This window comes from Arvicanthis niloticus, chromosome X (genome assembly GCF_011762505.2).
Source record: "Arvicanthis niloticus isolate mArvNil1 chromosome X, mArvNil1.pat.X, whole genome shotgun sequence".
NCBI lineage: Eukaryota > Metazoa > Chordata > Mammalia > Rodentia > Muridae > Arvicanthis > Arvicanthis niloticus.
The window spans coordinates 12,287,996-12,309,473 of NC_047679.1; the positions used below are offsets into that span (position 1 = coordinate 12,287,996).

The window sequence follows — 21,478 nt, forward strand, 5'->3', positions numbered from 1 at the left end:
ATTGAAAACAAAATCAAGTGTTATCATTAGAAAGGAATATAAAATGATAAAAGTGACTTGGAGGGGGTAATGGGTAAGATGAGGGGGCATTAATTGCAGTGGGGAAGGAGTTCAGTACAGAAGGAAAGGGGGAGGAAGATTCAGTAACACTAAGGATGTCTTTAAACCATATAGAATCATATTAAAATTAAATTATTTAAATTATATATAATGCATATGTATATTACACACACACACACACACACACACACACACACACACATTTCAAATGAAGTTATCCTTCTTGAGTAGACAATATTTCCCACCAGAGTTATAGTTTAACAAAATTCCAAATACTAGGCTTTCTTTTGAGTTGCTGCTCAAGGAAGTTTAAGAAACTTCTAAAACAATATAGACTATTGCTATTGACCTTGATGGGGTAAATCTCTATTGTTGAAATCACCATGCATTTTGGACACAGGATCTGACCAGTAAACCTCCTTAGGACTTGCTTTCATGGTATTGGAAGGGGCTATGTGAGTTTCCAAGGGAGGGGAGCAACTATCCAGTCCTATCCAGCTGCAACACCTATGAACCAAGAATGCACGCACGGCTTGATAAACTTAAGATTGCAATAGTGGCACCCATATCTTGGTGGTAACTAACAATCTTCCAATTTGACTTAAGGCCTGCTCAACAGAAGGGAAAGCAGGCCTAGTGCTCGACACCTAGCTAACTCCTCAGGGCTAGTGAAGTCATAACTTAGAGGACAACCTATGACTGCCACTTTACTAAGCCAGCATAATTCCCTGTTGCATTTTAAAGATCTATTCTTATTATCCACAGATAAGTGTAGATATCCCACCGCCATCAAAGAAACTTCTCTTTGCAAACTGACACAGATGATTTCAGAAAACTACAACTGGTCAAAATGCAGAGAACCACTGATCACGGAATGCCAAACTCTGAAGCTTTATCTCCAACACAGCTTCTATACCCAAGGCTCAGGGAACATTCAGGAGGAGGAGGTGGAAAGATTTAAGAGCCAGAGGACCAGGAAATCTGTTATGAGACTGTATTTTCTAGAAATTACAGGGAAGGTCATCCATGATGCCTCAATAATATGGCTGCCTAAACAAGACCTGAATAACAACAGCACCAATAGGCATGCTGACATGGAAGAGGGAAAGCTCATAGAGTTCTACCCATAACTAAAGACTTATAGGAAGAGAAGAAGTGCTGAGAACAGGATGGGCCCCTAATTGGTTATCTACTACCAATTAACCAGCTTTGAAAACATAGACATACAAGCAACCCTAAATTTTCTGATGTGTGTGTGTGTGTGTGTGTGTGTGTGTGTGTGTTATCTCAACTAAAGAAAAAAAAGCCAGTATTTCTAGAAGGAGCATGGGAGGGTTGGTGGGAAGAAAGCAAAGGGGGATAAAATGATGTTAACTATATTTTAATTTTAAAAAACAAACATAAAAAATCACTTTTTTCATGAAGGTCAATTGAAAATGCTTAGCATCACTAATCACTAAATGCAAATCAAAACCATGGTGAGATACCATCTTTTTCCTGGTAGAATACTCTGATCAAAAGAGATGAGAGGATCTACATTGCTCAGTGAGTCCTCTGGAGCATGCCAAGCTGCCCTGAGCAGCCTGCTATCCCTGCTGGCCATCCATTCTCCCACCACCTCTCCACCCACCTCATCATACCTACGGAGCCTGAACCATACAGGTTACCTTCCCTCCTCGTCCTCCCCCCAACTGCCCTGCTCTCTGAGTCCTCCGGGGCACCACAAGCTGCCCTGAGTCGCCTGCTATCCCCGCTGGACATCCATTCTCCCTCCACCCTCATCAGACTTGCTGAGCCTGAACTATAAAGCCCAAGGATACCCACCAGAGGCCTGCCACACCAGGACCACTGAGGTTAATCCTCCTCCCAATACCTACCACAACAGGAACATCCAGGGACCAAAGCCATCCAGATGGCTAAAGGGCCTCCAAAGAACACAATCAATGAAAGCCAGGGTAATATGAACCCTCAGAGCACAGCTAGCCTGCTACAACAAGCTTTGTATATCCTAAGACAACCAAAGCACAAGAAAATGACCTTAAATCCAATCTTCTAGAAATGATAGAGGCCTTTAAAGAGGAAAGGTATAATAAATCCCTTAAAGAAATACAGGAAAATACAATTAAACAGGTGAAGGAAATAAATAAAACTGTGCAAGACCTGAAAGTGGAATCAGAAGTAATAAAGAAAACACAAACTGAGGGCATCTTGAAGATGGAAAACCTAGGAAAGAGAACAGGAAGAGACCCTAAGCATCACCAACAGAACACAGGAGATGGAAGAGAGAATCTCAGGTGTAGAAGATACAATAGAAGAAATTGATATATCAGTCAAAGAAAATGTTACATCTAAAAAGTTCCTGACATAAAATATCCAGGAAATCTGGGATATTATGAAAAGAGCAAACCTAAGAATAATAGGAATAGAAGTTTGAAGAGTCCCAGCTTCAAGATGAAGAAAACATTTTCAACAAAATCAAAGAAGAAAACTTTGCCAACCTGAAGTAAGAGATGCCTATAAACACACAAGAAGCTTAGAGAACACCAACTAGACTGAACCAGAAAAGAAAATCCTCCCACAACATAATAATCAAATCACTAAATCTACAGAACAAAGAAAGGATATTTAAAAGCATCAAGGAAAAAGGCCAGGTAACATACAAAGGCAGACCTATCAGAATTACACCCGACTTCTCAAGTGACTCTAAAAGCTAGAAGGGCCTGGATATCTTGCAATCTCTAAAAAACCCACAGATGCCAACCTAGACTACTATACCCAACAAAATTCTCAATTGCCATAGATGGAGAAAACAAAAAATTTCAAGACAAATCCGAATTCAAACAATATCTATTCACAAATCCAGCCCAACAGAAAATACTAGAAGGAAAACTCCAACCCAAGGGGAGTAATTGCATCCAAGAAAACATAGGAAATAAGTAATTCTATACCAGCAAAAGCGTGCGCGCACACACACACATCACCAACATTAAAATAACAGGAACTAATAATCTCACTGGTCATTAATATCTCTCTACACCAATGGACTCAGTCCTCTAATAAAAAAAAACACAGACAAACAGGCTAGTTAGAAAAAAAGCAAACACACAAAAGAGGAGTAGATGGAGAGATGGCTCAGCTGTTAAGAGCACTGACTGCTCTTACAGAGGTCCTGAGTTCAATTCCCAGCAACCACATGGTGGCTCACAGCCATCTGTAATGAGATCAGATGCCCTCTTCTGGTGTGTCTGAAGACAACGACACTGTACTCAGATACATAAAATAAATCTTTTTTAAGAAGAGGAGTAGAAGGCAGGAGGAGGGCAGTGTGAGAGATTTAAAGTGAATAAATAAAATTTAAAAAATAAAAAACTAAGAAAACAATGAGAGGTACAAAGTGTTGGAAAGGATATTGAACAAAGGGAGTTTTAAAATGTGTTTATTAAAATGCAAATTAATATAACCAATATAAAAAACAGTAGAGAGATCCATCAAAAACTTAAAAGCAGACCTAACACATAATGTTAGAATTATCGAGACTGGTAACATGGGGATCTAATATCAGTTTCTTTGAGGATAGGAAGACACATGTTCAAAGACTACAGAATGAGTTCAAGGCTAGCCTGGGCAATTTGGTATGCTCCTGCTTTAAAAATAACTTAAACTACTTATTTCTTTTCCTTTTTGGATCATAAAATATTCATACCAATTGCCTCTTCCCTTTCCTCCTTCCAAGCACTCCCATATACCCCTCCTTGCTCTTTTTCAAATAGATTTCTCTTTTCATTAATCAATCTATTTTCATTAATTATTGTTACATACATATATACACATTATCACTGCAGAAGAGGTAGGTGAAAGATTGTAAGAGCCAAAGGAACAGGGATTGTGTTGTGAGATTGTTTCCTAGGAGTGGAAGAAGCTACATCCATGAAGCAGGATTGTCTAGCCCTGAGCTGAACAGTAGACATGGTAATACAGACTGAGTAAGAAAGCCCAGGAGACCTCAACCCTACACAAAGAACTACGGGCAATTAAGACAGAGAGAGAGAGAGAGACAGAGAGAGAGAGAGAGAGAGAGAGAGAGAGAGAGAGAGAGAGAAATAGTGTCAGATTCTAGATCCAATCCCTGTTTTGTAAAATAAAACAAAGAAAATAAATTATCTATGCAATACTTTTATAATAGTTCTTTTTTCTGCATGTCAAAGTTTAAAAACAAATATTCTTGGTTTGAAGTCTATTTTGTTAGATATTAAAGTGGCTATACCAGCTTGCTTCTTAGGTCTGTTTGCTTGGAATATCTTTTTCCAACCATACTTCCCTCCCCCGCTGAGGTAATGCCTATTCTTGATATTGAGGGGTGTTTCTTGGATACAGCAGAAGGATGGATTCTGTTTCACATCCATTCTGTCTGAAATTTTTTAAAATTGATAAAGTGAGACCATTGATGTTGAGAGATATTAACGACCAATGATTGTTGATTCCTGTTACTTTGTTGTTGTTGTTGTTGGTGGTGGTGGTGGTGGTGGTGGTGGTAGTGATGGTTTGTTTCTCTTCTTTTGATTTTGTCTACTCTGGAATTATTTATTTCCTGTGTTTTCTTGGAAATAGTTGATGGTTTTAGGTTGAGCTTTACCATCTAGCACCCTTTATAGGTCTAGATTTGTAGATAGATTGTTTAAATTTGGTTTTGTTATGGGATGCCTTTCTTTCTCCATCTATGGTGACTGAAAGGTTTGCTGTATATAGCAGTCTAGGCTGACATCTTTGATCTCTTAGAGTCTCTGCAATACATCTGTCCTGGCCCTTCTGGCTTTTAGAGTTTCCATTGAGAAGTCAAGTGTAATTCTAATAGGTCTCCCTCTATTTATTATTAGTTTTTTTCCCCTTGCAGCTTTCAATACTCTTTCCCTGTTTTGTACATTTACTGTTTTGATTATTATGTGCCTCTTGTACCTTTATAGGCATGTCCTTCTTCAGGAAAATATAAATACATAGAAAATATTTTGTTCTATCCTTTATTGAAAATATGTCCTGTGCATCTACCTGTGTTTCTTCTCTTTCTTCTTATTCCTAAATTTGGTCTGTTCACAGGGTCCCAAATTTCCTGGATGTTTTATATCAAGAGTATTTTAGACTTAACATTTTCTTTGAACAATGTATTTATTTTTTTCTATCATATCTTCAATGCCTGAGACTTTCTCTCCCACCTCTTGTATACTCTGGGTGAAGCTTACCTCTGTAGTTCCTGTTCCAATTCCTAAATTTTTCATTTCTAGAATTCTGTCAGTTTATATTTTTCTTTACTGATTCTATATCCTTTTAACAGTTTTATTCATTTCTGTCCACTGCACTGGGCTTTTTTCTTTTGTTGGGTGTGTGTGTTTGTGTGTGTGTTGTGCGCATGCATGTGCATACACGCAAGTTAAAGTGGTATCCTCATGACTTGACACAGGACAAAAAAGCTTAGTTAGTAAAAGTATATGCACAGGCAGTCTGAATTTGCTACAATGTACCACAGCCATGCACATTTCTTCCTTATGATCCTCTTTGTACGGACTTTTAAGAAGTATTTTATTATGTTTCAACTATGTTGTACTAGTGAGGGTGTGCTATAGTGGGGTTTCTGGGCTCTAGTAGAGACATAGTGTTCTGGCTGTTACTATTTTTCTGCTGGTGTCTCAGCATCTTGGTTTGCTATGATTATAGTTCTAGGTGCTGATATCTGGTTTTGTCTTTGTTGGGTGGATTTTCCCCCCTTGGTTTCTGTTTATTCACTATTTTTTCAGGAGAATGTGATGGCTGTGTATTGCGTGGTAGGAAATTTTTTTGTGGACATAATAGGTGTGGCCACTGGGAATTCTAGGCAAATAGACATAAGAAGCAAGCTGGTGAAGCCATTTTAATATGTGACAAAATAGACTTCAAACAAAAAACAAATCAGAAGAGATAGGAAGGACACTGCCTGCGTTCTCATCAAAGGGAAAAAAAAATCCATCAAGAGGACATTGTGATTCTTAACATCTATGCCCAAAATACAAGGACACCCAAGTATGTAACCAAAGCACTACTATCCCACAAATCACATATTGACCCTCACACACTGATAGTGGGACACTTCAATACACTACTCTTATCAATAGACATCCAAACAAAAAAATTAAACAAAGAACTGGAGCTATCCAACATTATAAACAAACGGACCCAACAAATGTTTAAAAAATATTTCACCCAGGCTGGAGACATGGCTCAGTGGTAAAGAACACTGACTGCTCTTTCAGAGGTCCTGAGTTCAATTCCCAGCATTCACATGGTGGCTCACAGCCATCTGTAATGGGATCTGATGCCCTTTCTGGTGTGTCCGAAGATTAGCTACAGTGTACTCATATACATAAAATAAATAAATCTTTAAAAAAAATTCATCCAAACACGAAAGAATGCACATTTTTCTCTGCACCTTATTAAACTTTCTCCAAACTTGAACAAATACTAAGACACAAAGGAAGCCTCATCAAATACAAGAAAATTGAAACAACTCCATGCATCCTATCAGACCACCACAGATCGAAGCTGGATATCATCAACAGAAAGCTTATGAACTCATGGAAACTGAACAGCTCCCTACCGATTGAAAAACTGGTTAAGACAAAGAACTAAATGAAGAAATTAAAGATTTTCTAGAATTTAATGAAAGTGAATACACCACATAGCCAATCTCATGTGATACAATGAACACAATTCTAAAGAGGCAAATTCATAGCACCGAGTGCCTACATTTAAAAAATGGAGAGATCTGAGACTAGCAACTTAATAGTCTGCTTGAAAACTCTAAAAAAAAAAAGAAAGAAAGAAAGAAAGAAATCATTCCCCAAAGTAATAGATGGCAAGAAATAATCAAACTCAGGGCTGAAATCAATAAAATAGAAACAAAGAAAACAATGAAACAAAGACTTGTTTATCAGCAAGCTAGGCAATCTCTGTCGAAACTAAGAGGCTGAGAAGGAGTATCCAAGTTAATAAAACCAGAAATGGAAAGGAGAACGTAAACTCAGATGTCAAGGAAACCCAGAGAATATAATATTAAAGGCATACATTAAAAACCTGTACATCATCAAATTTGAAAAATCTAAAAGCAATGAATAATTTTCTTGCTATGCACCACTTACCAAAGCTAAATCAACACCAAATAAGCAATTTCAACAGACCTATAACCACTAGTGAAATAGAAGCAGTTATTAAAAGCCTCCCAACAACAACAGCAAAAGCCAATTCATTTTATGAGACCACAGTTATTCTAATACCCAAACCACTCAACAAAGAGAATTAAAAGACTAATATCCCTTAGAAACATAGATACAAAACACCCAATAAAATACTGGTAAACCTTATCTACGAACCAAAAAAGCAATAAATGTAATCTATCATATAAAATACCTGAAAGACAAAAACGACATGATCATCACATTAGATGCAGAAAATACCTTTGACAAAATCCAACCCTGAATTGGAAACTTCTAGTTTCTTTGGAAAGTTAGTTACGTCAAATGATGGTTTGCTGGAGCACACACAGGTGAAAGGATGTCTTGCTAAAGCAAACACGTGAAAGACTGATTTCCAGAAGCAGACACAGGTGAAAGGATGTTTTGATCTAGCAAACACACGAAAGGACCTGTGATGAAGGAGTATAAATATGACCCCACAGCCAGTGGAAGATGAGCACTAAGCATTGGTTTGGTTTGCTCTGCCTCAATAGTCTTTGCTAAAGACACACATGAATTGGTTCGCTTTACATACGGTTGTTGAGCTCAATTTGTAACTTGCACAAGAATTGCTCTTGATGTTCCTTCAGGCAGCTTGCTGCTTCACAGCCTTGCCTCAGGCAGCCTGGTAAGCCTGCCAGTTCCTTCAGGATTGAAAGACAGCTGCTGGTTCCCAACTGGTGTCTGCTTGCTAGAGGACTGGACTGTAGCTGCTGAGTCTTATTTGGTGTTTGCTACAGAACTGACCAAGAAGATGGAGCTTGACCCTCCCAAAAGTATTGCTAAATAAATCCACTTCCCCCATACCCTAATAACTTTTCTCTTCCACTACCTCTGCTGGGTGGTGGGCTAGAGGAGAGGTTGAATCCTTATTAAAAGTAGGTTGTGAAAACTTTATGCCTACACGATACCATTCATGATAAAAATCCTGGAGAGAATCCGGATCTAAGGGACATACCTAAACACCTTAAAGGAAGTTCACAGCAAGCCCAGAGACAACATCAACTTAAATGGAGAGAAACGCAAAGGACAGATCAAGTGGACACAAATTGGAAAGGAAGGGGTCATTGCAGAGATAGGATAGTATACATAAGTGACTCATTGTATCACCCTGTACAAAATTCAACTCCAAATGGATCAAAGACCTCAATATAAAACCAGATACACTGAACCTGATAGAAGAGAAAGTGGGAAATAGCCTTGAACTCATTGGCACATGAGAGGACTTCCTGAACAGAACACTAGTAGTGCAGGCATTAGGATCAACAATTAATAAATGGGACCCCATGAAACTGAAAAGCTTTTACATGGCAAAGGTTGATGTAATTTGGACAAAGTTGCAGCCTACAGAATGGAAAAATATATTTTTACCAACTCCACATCCAACAGGATTAATATCCAAGATATATAAAGAACCCAAGGATATAGATATCAAAAAACTAAAAAGCCAAACAAAGAATCCAAGCTTTAAATGAGGTATATATCTAAACAGAATCTTCAATAGAGGAAACTCAAATGACGGAGAAACACCTAAAATGTTCAACATCCTTAGCCATCAGGGGAATGCAAATCAAAATGATCCTGAGATTCCATCTTAAACCACTCAGAATGGCTAAGATCAAAGATTCAAGTGACAGTCCATGCTGGTAAGGATGTGGAGAAAAAGAAACACTCCTTTGCTGGTGGGAGAGAAAACGTGTACAACCACTCTACAAATTAATATGGTAGTTACTCAGGAAGATAGGAGTCAATCTACGTCAAGACCCAGGTATACCACTCTTGGGTATGTATCCAAAGGATGATCCATCCTAACACAAGGACACTTGCTCAGCCATGTTCACTGTTGTTCTATTCATAATAGCCAGAAATTGAAATGACCTAGATGTCCCTCAACAGAAGAATGAAGAAAGAAAATGTGGTACATTTACACAATGGAGCATTGCTCAGCTGTTAAAAAAAAAAATGCCATGTTATATGCAGATGAATGGTTGGAACTAGAAAAAAAAAAAACAAACAACAACCTAAACAAAAAACAAACAAACAAAACCAAAGGGCATCCTGAGTGAAGTAACTCATACCCAGAAACATAAACATTGTATGTACTCACTCACTTACAAATAAACATTAGCTGTGAAATAAAGGATAATCATGTACAATGTGTAGACCCAGAGGTTAGGCACTGAGGAAGGGACTAAGGGGGACACATGAATTTCCCTTGGAGAGGAATATAGAATAAATTTTATGGATGAACTGGTAGGGTAGATGTACTGGAAATGGGAGGGTCAGGTGGACAGGGAGAGAAAGCTTGAACTGAGGGGCATTTGAAGGTTGGAAACCTACTGTAATGGAAACTTCCTAAAATATAATAAGAAGCCAATCCTAATAAAGGGTCCAAGTAAAGGGGGAGATATAGTCGTAACTGGCCATATCTTATTACATAAGGAAGCTTCTAGCACCTGGACTAAATTATAACAATGGCCAAATTACAAATGGCCAAAGGGGTCCCATGGAAATCTTAAACAACCCAGGCTATTGCCATGACAGTAGTCTACTCTCCGAAAACTGGCGGCAAGGTCCCATTGCTGAAGACCACATTCACACAATTCATTGAACAGGGAGAGATTGAGCTGCTGCCTCCACAGGAACTTCACCTTAATAATATTCTAGTGGTTTTTGGTACAGGAATGTATTCTACAACCCAGCCACAAAACCATTGCTCTACAATGCTGTCCTGCCTCCAAAATATGCTGGGGTAATGGTGGCACAAAGCTCGTCAGAGTAACCAACCAATGTCTGATTTGACATAAGGTGCACTCCATGAAATGGAACCTTGTTAGTACCTTACTTCCCTGTCAAAACCTCCTTCCTACCACACTCCTTCAATGGTGCAGACAAAACCAAGGACCTTTAACTTGGTAGTTTATGTGTTCTACCATTGACTTGTGCCCTCATTCCCACTGTATCTTTTTCTTATATATAGCTTCTTTTTCTTAGTCCACTATCTACAAATTAGTATTTACTCCTTGTCTGCTTTTTCAAACCATCCTACTGGGATTGTGACAGTTTGTACATGCTTGGCCCAGGGAGTAGCATTATTAGAAGGTGTGGCCCTGTTGGAGTAGGTGTGGCCTTGTTGGAGTAGGTGTGGCACTGTGCGTGTGGGCTTTAAGACCCTCACCCTAGCTGCCTGGAAATCAGTTTTCCACTAGCAACCTTTAGATGAAGGTGTAGAACTCTCAACTCTTCCTGTACCATGCCTGTCTGGATGCTGCCATGTTCCTGCCTTGATAATAATGGACTGAACCTCTGAACCTGTAAGCCAGCCCCAATTAAATGTTGTCCTTATAAGAGTTGCCTTAGTCATGGTGTCTGTTCACTGTAGTAAAACCCTAACTAAGACAGGGATTTACCTTTGTTTTGCCTCAAGTGTATATAACTCCCTGAAGTTCTAGCCTCTATTGTTCCCCTGTCTAATCCATTCTGTGTTCTGTATGTGGGTGAGAGTATGTGTGTACTTGTCTGGACACATTTGACATACATGTGTACAAGTGTAGTTGAGGCCATGAGGTATCAACATGTATTGCTCCCTAACTTACTTTGTGAGACAGGGTCTCTCCCTCAGCCTAGACATTGCAATCTTAGCCACGCTGGTTGGCCAACTAACTCCTGGAACCCACCTGCCTCTGTACCTCCATGGCCTCAGTCCTGGATTTAAAGGAATACACTGCCATGATAGGCTTTTTATGTGGGTGCTGGGGATGCAAATTCAGGTTCTCATGCTCATTAGCAAGTTTTACCCACTAAGCCACCTCTCCCATTCTCTATTCTGTATTTCTAAACTATACAACTGAACAACTCTTCTCTTTTCAATCTACTTTCCATTGAAATGTCATCATATTGTAAGCCTTCATTCCTCGCCCTAGCACTGAAAAACCTCTGCCATTATAGCTACTTCACCTCTCTGGCTATGCTTCTTACGTTCATATTCCTAAACGTTTTCTAGCCACGTTTCATTGCTTTTCAAGAAAATTCTCTTGGCTTAGCTTTTTCTTATATTAGTATCCTAGTTTGGGACTCCATGCTGGCCCAAACCCTGGCTCCTAATTAAGTCCCATTTATCTCTCAAGGTCAGTCTCAGGTCTCTTTATTAATTCTTCCCAGAAGACTCTAGATACTTGTCCTTTCATCTTTTGCACTCCTGTACTAATTTATTATCTGTTTTTTTTTTTTTTTTTTTTTTTTGGTTTTTTTTGAGACAAGGTTTCTCTGTGTAGCCCTGGCTGTCCTGTTACTCACTCTGTAGACCAGGCTGGCCTCGAACTCAGAAATCCGCCTGCCTCTGCCTCCCAAGTGCTGGGATTAAAGCTGTGTGCCACCACCGCCCAGCTTATTATCTGTTTTATCTGAGAATTAACTGTCAGTAGTAGCATCATGTCTCCCTAACTACGTAAAAGCTCACTAGGGCCAGGAAGTAGAAGTCTACATTTTTTCCCAACATATTTGGCAATGTAACTGAACATCTAGTAGTATATATATTGAATAGTTTCCAATAGATTATTCAATGACTTTGTCAGTACTCTAATATGTCACTAAACCCATGATTAATCTTTTGTCACCACAAATGTCAGGCACTACTGGTGACAGAAGATAGGAAAGATTGCTATATACTAGGTGCATAAAAAAGGGAAATATTTGCCTGTTTAAGCCTTAAGCAAGATTAAATGCTAAGGTTTTCGTGGTGAGGGCTTTGTCCAGCAGCTAGAAGTGTTCCTTAATGTATTTAGGTCCCTGAGGCAACTCCACTGAGGTTTGGATTCCGTCCTCATCCAATTCTTCCAAGAGAGTAAACAAGCATATTATTCTTTTCTTTTTAGCATGTGATGGGTTGTTAATAGCCAGGTGTTTAATTCACTGGGGTGAATAATGACACATCTATTTCCTGACAATTTTCTCTAGGATTTTTGCATTCCTAGGCTAATAATTACAATTCTAAATATCCCACGTGACCATTTGTGAAATAGAAAACATTATGTGATATATAAGAAGCATTCCAGTTTGGATAGAAGTAAGCCAAGAGAAAGGCATTGCTCCTCAAGGATAAGAACAGCAGAGCAGTAAAGAATGACCAACTCTTTGTTGCTGCCTCTAATGTTGGCCTCATTGCCAGAGTGGGGGATATACTACTCCATCAGGAAAGGAAGAAGAGCAAAGCAGTTAAATACTAAATGCTAAGTCAAGTGAAAACCTATTATCAGATGCTATGGGGAGGACTGTCAATTGAGTGTTATATTGTAAGCCTGTAAGAGGGCTTCATAATATGCTGGAGGCTCCAGTTTAGTCATGTTGGCATGTTACCCCCACCATAGTCATGAACAGTCAAATGTATAGTGATGACACCAAATGGTCAGAAGCCTGAGAAATCCTAGAAATATGGGGGAAGATGGATCTTCTCAAGGACATTATTTTTATTTTCTAAGCCTCATTTTTACTGAGAATTCTGCTCCAGCCTAAATGCACAAACCAATTCTCTGTTGTTCATTCGTTATTTAAGACATTAAGATTCTTTTTGTGATACATTTTCTTCTGGAGTTTTAAAATTATAGTGTATGACATCAAGGTCTTTAAAGACTGTGCTCACTTTGCTCCTTTATCTCCAAGACTTTCACAGAAGAATTTGGTTTTAGGGCGGCCTTTGTATCATTCGAAGTCAACAGTCACTTCAAGGTCTCCCTTATATTTACGAATTCTTTCAAAAAGGTTTATCTAGCCTCGCTGTGATGCACACACTTTTCTAAGTAAATAAATGACATGATCCTTTCCATCTTGCAAATGATATAGATTGTACTTGTGGTAGATTTACAGAAGAGCTGGTGGAGGCCAGATCTCACAGTCTGAATAGTAGCACTGAGTGTTTTAGAGATGGTGAAGGAGAAAAGAACCTTGATGAGCTGCTGCGTAGGCTGCTCTTTCCTTCCTTCTACATTTCTTTTGTAATGGATAGAAAGGGTAGATTTGTATAACATTTAAAGACATAAGCCTAGGGATTACAGAGTCGGGGTCCAAAAATTCTCTTTTGTTTTGTTTTCAAGAGAGTGCTTATTTCTCCTTGATGTGATTCCTTTTTCTTTTTCAGCCTTAGTTTCCTTTAAGTGTTATTATTGTTATTCTGAATACAGGAATTTAAACTACTGATTGCCACTTTCATAGTATCATGGATGTCTAAGTTAGCTGCACAAAAACATCCTCTACATTTTATTCATTGGATATACAATGACATATCTGCCAGATGTGTACAGAAGAGTCTAAGTTACATGTTACCAAGGTCTGAGCCTAAGTGAATTTCTCCTATTTGTGAGGAGTTCTAAACAGGTTTCAAAATGATAGCTATATAGACGTCCTGGCTGGATAGTGTCTCCTATTTTACTATTTCTTAGTCACTTAAATATTTTCTTATGAGAGTTGTGCGGTTTTGTTATCATTCACCTTACCTGATGGATTTCTCCCTGTTGGACAGTTTTTATGATGTTAATCCATTCTTCCATGTCTTGCCGGGTGGGTGCAACTAGAGAGAATTTTCGATGTGGTGTGATAACCTAAAGAAAACATTCAATTATTAGTTGATTTTCACCAACAAAGCCCCCTGTCCAAAAACTGAAAACATTCTATGAAATTAGACATAGGGACCAAGCATATTCCAAGCCACTTCTTGAATATGACATAAGTTTCCAGAGCCACCCTCAGCTGCTTTAATAACTATTCAAAACAATAATAATTATGATAGTAATAATGAAGATTTTAATACCACTTCGTAGATGCCAAGAACTATTCCAATGTACTTTTAGGCATATTATTTCCATCAAACTTCATTAAAGTCCCATGAGATGGCCATTGTAATTGTTCCCATTTCATAGCCAGGACAACTGAGACAAGGACAGCTAAATGATTTTCCAGAGTTACCCAGCAGTTAAAAAAATGAAGCAAATTCTCTGGTTCTTGACTCCACACTCTTAAGCATTCAGCTACATGCCATCTATTTCTAAACTGAGCTTGCTTGTGTAACATTTTTACTTGTTCACTGCTCAATCCAGTTTCTTTCTTTATCATAAACAGGGATAAATGAAAGGGAAATTTACAGTAGTCTCTCTTAATCCCTTGTGATAATGCAAGAACCCAGACAGGAATAGTATCAACGCCACTCTGAATGTCTTATTCATTCTGGCTGTCTGATTGTTTGTTGCTGGGTTTACTTGTTTGCTTGTTTATTTATTACTGGGTGCATGTGTGTATGTGATGTTTGTATATACATGTATGCATGTGAGTGTAGGTGTGCATGTGGCGAAGACCATGTAGGAAGGCCGATTATTAGGTGTTGGTTCTCTCCTTCCTCGATGGGATCCAGGGATTAAGTTCAGGTTGTTGAGCTTGCACTAGAGTCATCTCACTGGCTCAGTACTGAAGGTCTTAATGATGGAGACCATGAACAGAACTGGGACGTTCCCCAGATAGTAAGAGAAAACAAGATTGGCTATGATATCAGTCATTGTTTCAATGGCCCTGCTTAGTTTTATGATGAACGCCTCAAATGGAAGCTAGTGCTAACCAGACTAACACGTAATTTCTGTCTCCTTTTGCTCTTGATTCGTGGTAGATAGGCACAGAACCTGGTTGGGAACATGGCTACACTCACTCCTTCATGTCACATCTATTCTTAGCTAATCTGTTGTGCAGTGGCCCCGAGCTTTCATTAAGATAAGGGATAGAGCAGCCTCAAGAAGAAACCTGATATAAGCAACAGGTGAGGCTGGGGAAGACCATTTCGGGAGAAGTGAGGAGTCTTTGGAGCTAGTGGACTTGATACTTTTCAGTGATTATTTTGGTTTAGATTTACATGAGTGACCAAAGCTGCACAACATTCCAGGCGCACTAAGCCCTCAACACGTCCTCTGCTTTCTTAGAAGTATTTTCATCCGAAACCTCACTGTGGGCTAGATTTCACTGAAGGTCATCTATAGCATCAAAGGAAATAATGCCATGGACCTTGGTTATTCTAATTTTTCCTATGACTAACCCGTGTCTTGTAACCCCTTCTAACAATACTTCTAAATTACATTTACCAAGAGGACTGACTGAATGCTATAATAGTCAAAGGCCCCTTGTCCCCTAAAGTCAGCTTGGCTTTATAGCAGCTTATTTATAGGGAACATTACATTAGTACTCACTGTCCTATCAGGAGGCTAGTGGAAATTTGTATGAATAATAACACTTTGCAATAAAAGAAGACACAATAAATCTGATGCCGCCCACAAAATGGACCAAGCAGCTATAACCACCCTTCTTCTCAGCCAGTCCCATCCATGCACATTCAGATATTCTCACTCTTACTTACACAAAAACCGTGGTAAAGATTTCTCCAGCTACTTTCTGCCAAGACGACTTGAGACAGATCAATTGTTTCAAAGTGTGCAAACTGGAAAGACATAGGAGGAGAATGATAAGAAGTCATTGGATTCGTTAGCACAAATAGACATTGAAATATATATATATATATATATATATATATACACACTGATAAACATTTTTTGGCAGTTATGACCCAATTATTTATTTGTCTTGAGGGATAGGATTTATATAGTTACAGGATTTTTGTAGATATAGCAAGTATAAAACTAAATAAAAATACAGCTTTCCTACAACTTTTCCATGGACTTGTAGTAAGTCTTAGGCTGGTCAGTTCAGACTTATCCATATATAAATTTAAGGCTAGATAAAATGACAAAATATGGCCTACCTGGGGAACTTGTAGTATAAATTATTATTATTATTATTATTATTATTATTATTATTATTATTAATTGGGTTGGCAGCCTTTGACTATCTTGTCACATCTAGTTTGGAACCTGGATCTCCTGGTATAATTGATGTGGTAGTTGCTGCCCAGGTATCAGCTGGACATCAGTACTATCAGGAGGACAAGGCTGTTTGATCACTATGTAACTTGTGCTGTCATGCAAGACTCCATGTTCAGAATAGCCCAGGACTTGGTTTAATGCTTTGTTGTTGTCATCTTTAAATTCCTGATCATTTGATCTTTGGGCTCGTGTTTTGTAAATAAAGCCCAATAAGACCATGGGCTGTGCACATGAACACAGGAGACACGTATCAGATGCATGTCCACCCTGTGTCTTGGCATACTAATTGCATTTGTCATAGGCCTGAGTTTAGAATTCTAGTGAATTCCATCATAGTAGTAGTTGCTGCAAGCACAAAGTGTGAAATGTGTATGACTGAGCAGGCAGGGATACTGACAGTCCACACAGTCTGCTGAAGTTAGAACTTGCTACAAACATGAAGAAAAGGTAGTGGTTTTTAGGAAACAAGCAACCAGGAAGCCCTGTTCTATTAATTATTATTCATGTTCTTATCCTCAGGTTATGCAACCATTTATACTGAAAAGGAAGACACCGAAGGAAAAAGAAAGCTCAGGCAAGCTACTGTTCCTCTTAATAGGCAGAACATGAAAATATAAAAAAGCAGAAAAAAAGAACTAGTTTTATATATTGCTGAAAACAGAATACATGTATGAGCTACTACCACAAATTATATAATGATAGTTGTTCTTTCTATAGGTTAAATGCTCTTATATTTACATTTAAAACTTGAATGGTAGAAAAGAAAATTAAATGGCAAATCTCATGCTAATTTTTTCTTTTATAAATAACATTAAGTATCAAATTAAAACACCATAAATCCACACTTTATATTTTAGTATAAATATGAAACATTTTATGTTAGTACCATTAATGACATTTTTTTCTGTTTTTTGAATAAAGCATTCTGTCCTTTCATTTTGCACTGGGCCCAACGAATTTGGTAGGCACCTCTGGATACAGAAACTAACCAGGTAATCTATACAAAGGAAGATACAGGAAAGGGAAAAGGAAAATACTACCACCTAATTGTGCAAGGGGATTAGTTAAAAGAAAACTAGATGGTTTTAACTTCTACTCTAATGGTGGTCTCCTCTACACCCACCCATTCCTTGACCCCCACCCATTATAGCATAGATGAAAGGGTTCTATAATTACCGAGGGGTGGTGTGCAAAGAGGAGCTTCTGTCCTTGAATCAGACAGTATCTAAGCTTCCATCTTTTGAACGAGTTACAGTTCTTCAGCAGGGGTCCTTCCTTCAGTATTTTCTGAAAGACAGAAGCAGAGCAGTAGGTTGGTTAGATGAACTTGTGAGGTCGTTGATTTGTTCTCTCAGGTGAGAAAATTACCTATCTGGAAAAGTCCATCTCTCCTACATGGCTGATGAATAATAGCCTGTAGGCCAGGCAAGAACACAAGGAAATTAGTTCCACCAGAAAAGGCATTGGTTTCCTTTCTATAAAACACTCATAATGGCATATCCTTCGATTTTCTTAGGATATATTGCTCGAAAGCTATGGAAGACATTTCCATTTGTGGGCAGGGTAGAAAGAAAAGCATGTATACATAAAGAGAAAAATGACAATCCCGAGAAAGAGCGGGTGGCCGTGGAAAAGGCTAAAAAGTTCAATAAAGGCTAATTTTCCTAAACGATTAAGGTCAGAGACAGAACCTTCCAATCGGCTCTTTTAGGAGATTCTTCCTAGAATATTAAGTTGGATTATGTCTCTCCACTGCTCACAAGCCTCCAATAGCTTCCTAATATTTTTAGAACCAAATATAAATTCCTTATCAAGGCCTTCTGGGGATTCATGAACTGGTGACGGAGCAAGCATAAAAAGGACTCCAAAAGACAATGACCTTCTGATTGCTTTCTTTATTTAGCACATGATCTGGCCAAAGATTTTCCAGTTATTGCTCAACACACAGATCCTACCGGATACAGGGACCACTTATCATTTTTGCCACGGGAGACATGCTTGGTTATGTTATAGAAAACAAACATAAAGACTGCCATAAGTACTCACACACACACTAATCTGGAACCAAACCTATACTTATTGATCAAAGAGTGAGACATTTAATTCACCAAATCAACCCCCCCTTTTTACTGTAAAGTCTCCATAATCTAGCTTACTATTGAATGCCTTTAATAGCAAATTAGAATTTACTACTAAATGGCTAGTGAAGTGTTTTATTTAGCCTAGCTAGTGCATCTTAAAAGTTTAAATTAATTGATAATGTTTTAAAGGTTTGTGTTTCCAGAAAAAAATGCAGTTACTTATATCTTTTATTTACTTTAAAAAAAAAAAAAGCAGAATAGCCAGCAAAAGCAGGTCTATGTTCTTGCATAGGAACACTTAGCTAGAACCTGGTAGCAGCTGCCACCTTCAGATGGAATATCTGACTACACCAAACAATTGAATGTGGGACTCTAAGTAAGTATTGGGAGGGTATATTGCTCAGTGCTACAGTGTTTGTATCACATGCATGAGTTCTTATGCTCAACCCCCAGCACCACAATCAATTCATTAATAGGAAAAGCAGAGCTAAAAATGGGGCAGAATGAATAAGAATAAAGTATAATGACATATATGAGTAGAAATATCATAATGAAATCCATTATTTTATATGTGAATTTAAAATATTAATAGAAGCCAATTTGTCCTGGTAACTAGAAACAGGCCACTGTGAGCAGATGTATTAAGGGGAAGGAGATAGGAAATGAAAGTAGAGCCAGAGAATACAGGAAATGAAGGGGGTTCGAGCACCAAGTGAGTAGAGGATAGGAAGGTGATGAGGTTGTAGAAGGCTAAACTAAAATGAAGGTGATACAGAAAAGCTATGTGGAAATCTATACTCTTCAAATGCCAGCAAAAGTTGTAGTTAGTCGAACTAGAGGAGTTAGTAGAACACAGGCAACATGAAAGGAGAGGGGAGATTTCCTAAGGTTCAAGGTTTAAGTGTGGACAGAGGACTTGCTGATAAGAGACAGCACAGCATGGTTCAAACTAAGGATATGTGTAGAAACTTTACAGAAATTCACTAATTTATAAGTTAATTAAATACATAATATCAAAAAGGAGATCAGGCAGGAAGTGTCCTGCATGACAATGATGCTCCTAGAAGACCTGGGCTGCTAACTGAAAACTTGGTGATTGACCACCATAAATTGTCGGTAAGATCATTCACTTTGGATGCATGATAGAGAGAAATCAACCTTAAGTGACCAGGAAACACACACTCACTCACTGCTTTCAAGTTTAGGTAGTGTAAGATGGAGTAATAAAAGCTGCTGGAGAGAAAAAGACATAGACTGTGTAATCTAGCCATTCTGCCAGCTATTATATTGACCTACATGGCAAGATACGTTCACCGGTGCAGTAGTAGAATTAATGTTACAAAACTAATGAACTACTTTTTGATTAGACTCAAGGCCTGTTACACACATACCAGGGAATTTACATCTGATGCTGCAAATCTATTGGCTATTTCCTCTTCCCCCGTGTTTTTCAGCTTAAAGACCTGTAACTCAGATTACCAAATATCTAAATATTTACTTTCTTTTCTGAAAAGCACCTATGCTTTTATTAAAATGTGCCATTAAACTAAGATGGTTCACAACGTAACCTGGGCATATAATATGTCCAGACACTTCATATTTTAGCTTAGGCATTTGCCAGCTATTTTGTGATATTCGTATAAGCAAGAAGAAAAAATAACTATCGTTCTCAAATTTCTATTTTATCTATCCCTAGACAATATCCTTTTTGCTCAGAAAATCATCCTGAGTACAGTGGTTATTCCAGGGCCTCTGTTAGTACTGGGAACGGGATCTGGCTCCTCTGAAAGAGCATAAAGTGCCCTTAACTGTTGAGCCATCTCTTTACCTTAATCCACTCTTAATAATCCAACATCCAACCCCAAGTCCAGAGACCTAAGTCAAACTCCACGATTAAGGGGACATTAGAGGTAGCAAGCCTATGTAGGAGTAAAGTTTTCTGTATGTCACTGCAAGTAATCATAAATCAGAAATGAATTATAAGCTAAGATGTTTATTGCAACCCTATAGCCAGCATCAAGAAAATAACTTTATAATTTTAGATATACATACACTACATAAGAACCAGAAAGGCTAAAATCCAAAATACTAGTAGCATGGAATGGTATTTAGGATGTGCTGTAATAAAAAACTGTCATTCATTTTTGTTAGAAATGCAAAATGCTATAGGCAATTTGAAAGACAGTTTGTCAGTTTCTTGCAAACTCAATGTGTGATCCAGCAGTCGCAATCCTTGGAACATACCTAATATGCTGAAAACTTAAATCGCTGCAAAAATTTGCACACAAATGTCTGTAGAAGCTTTATCCATAATGGCAAGTCTTGGTTTATTATATGATGTCTTGCAGTTTTTCAATGTGAGCAGCTAGTGGGGGAAAAAGCTTTTGAAGGCAAAGAAAATAGTTTGCAAGCTATGGCTAGCTGCCAGGCAGAGTTTGCAAGTTCTGAATTACAACTGCTATCACTTCTGAGGAGGTTACAGTAAGTTTAGAGTTCATGTATAAGAAGTCTATTCATGTAAGACACATACCATGTTGGAGGCAGATAATGCTAATGTAATTTGTGTATAGTAGGGATAATGACTCAATAAGGATTTCTTACTGTCTAAATACAGGCTCTATATCATCAACTCTTGGACATCCATGAATACTCAAACCTGGATATGTAAGAACTAAAAGTGCCTTTCTAAACTCTGTTCCCCTTAGAGAAATGTAACTTACTAACCCAATCATTGTTTTTGAACAAACTGTTATTTATTTATTTATTTATTTATTTGTATTGATCATTTTATTTGTTTACATTTCAAATGTTATTCCCTTTCCTGGTCCCCCCCCCAACGGGGAAACCCCCTATCCCATCCTCCTCCCTCTGCTTCTACAAGGGTGCTCCCCCCCCACTCACCCACTCCTGCCTCCCCACCCTCAAATTTTCCTACACTGGGGCATCAAGCCTTTACAGGACCAAGGGCCTCTCCTCCCATTGATGCTGGACAAGGCCATCCTCTGCTACATATGCAGCTGGAGCCATGGGTCCCTCCATGTGTACTCTTTGGTTGGTGGTTTTGTCCCTGGGAGCTCTGGAGGATCTGATTGGTTTACATTGTTTTTCCTATGGGGTTGTAATCCCCTTCAGATCCTTCAGTCCTTCCCCTTATTTATTTATTTATTTATTT

General features: G+C 38.4%; 1 protein-coding gene across 1 annotated transcript in view; it reads right to left on the bottom strand.

Annotated features, from left to right (window-relative positions):
• Dgkk (diacylglycerol kinase kappa) overlaps nt 1-21,478 on the bottom strand; it is a 134,507-nt gene that overhangs the window by 59,825 nt on the left and 53,204 nt on the right. Inside the window, exons 2-4 of the mRNA XM_034486088.2 lie at nt 17,402-17,512; nt 15,703-15,783; nt 13,805-13,909 (exon numbers count right to left, since the gene is read on the bottom strand). Of these exons, the coding sequence (XP_034341979.1) occupies nt 13,805-13,909; nt 15,703-15,783; nt 17,402-17,512 (297 nt within the window). The remainder of the gene's footprint in view (nt 1-13,804; nt 13,910-15,702; nt 15,784-17,401; nt 17,513-21,478) is intronic.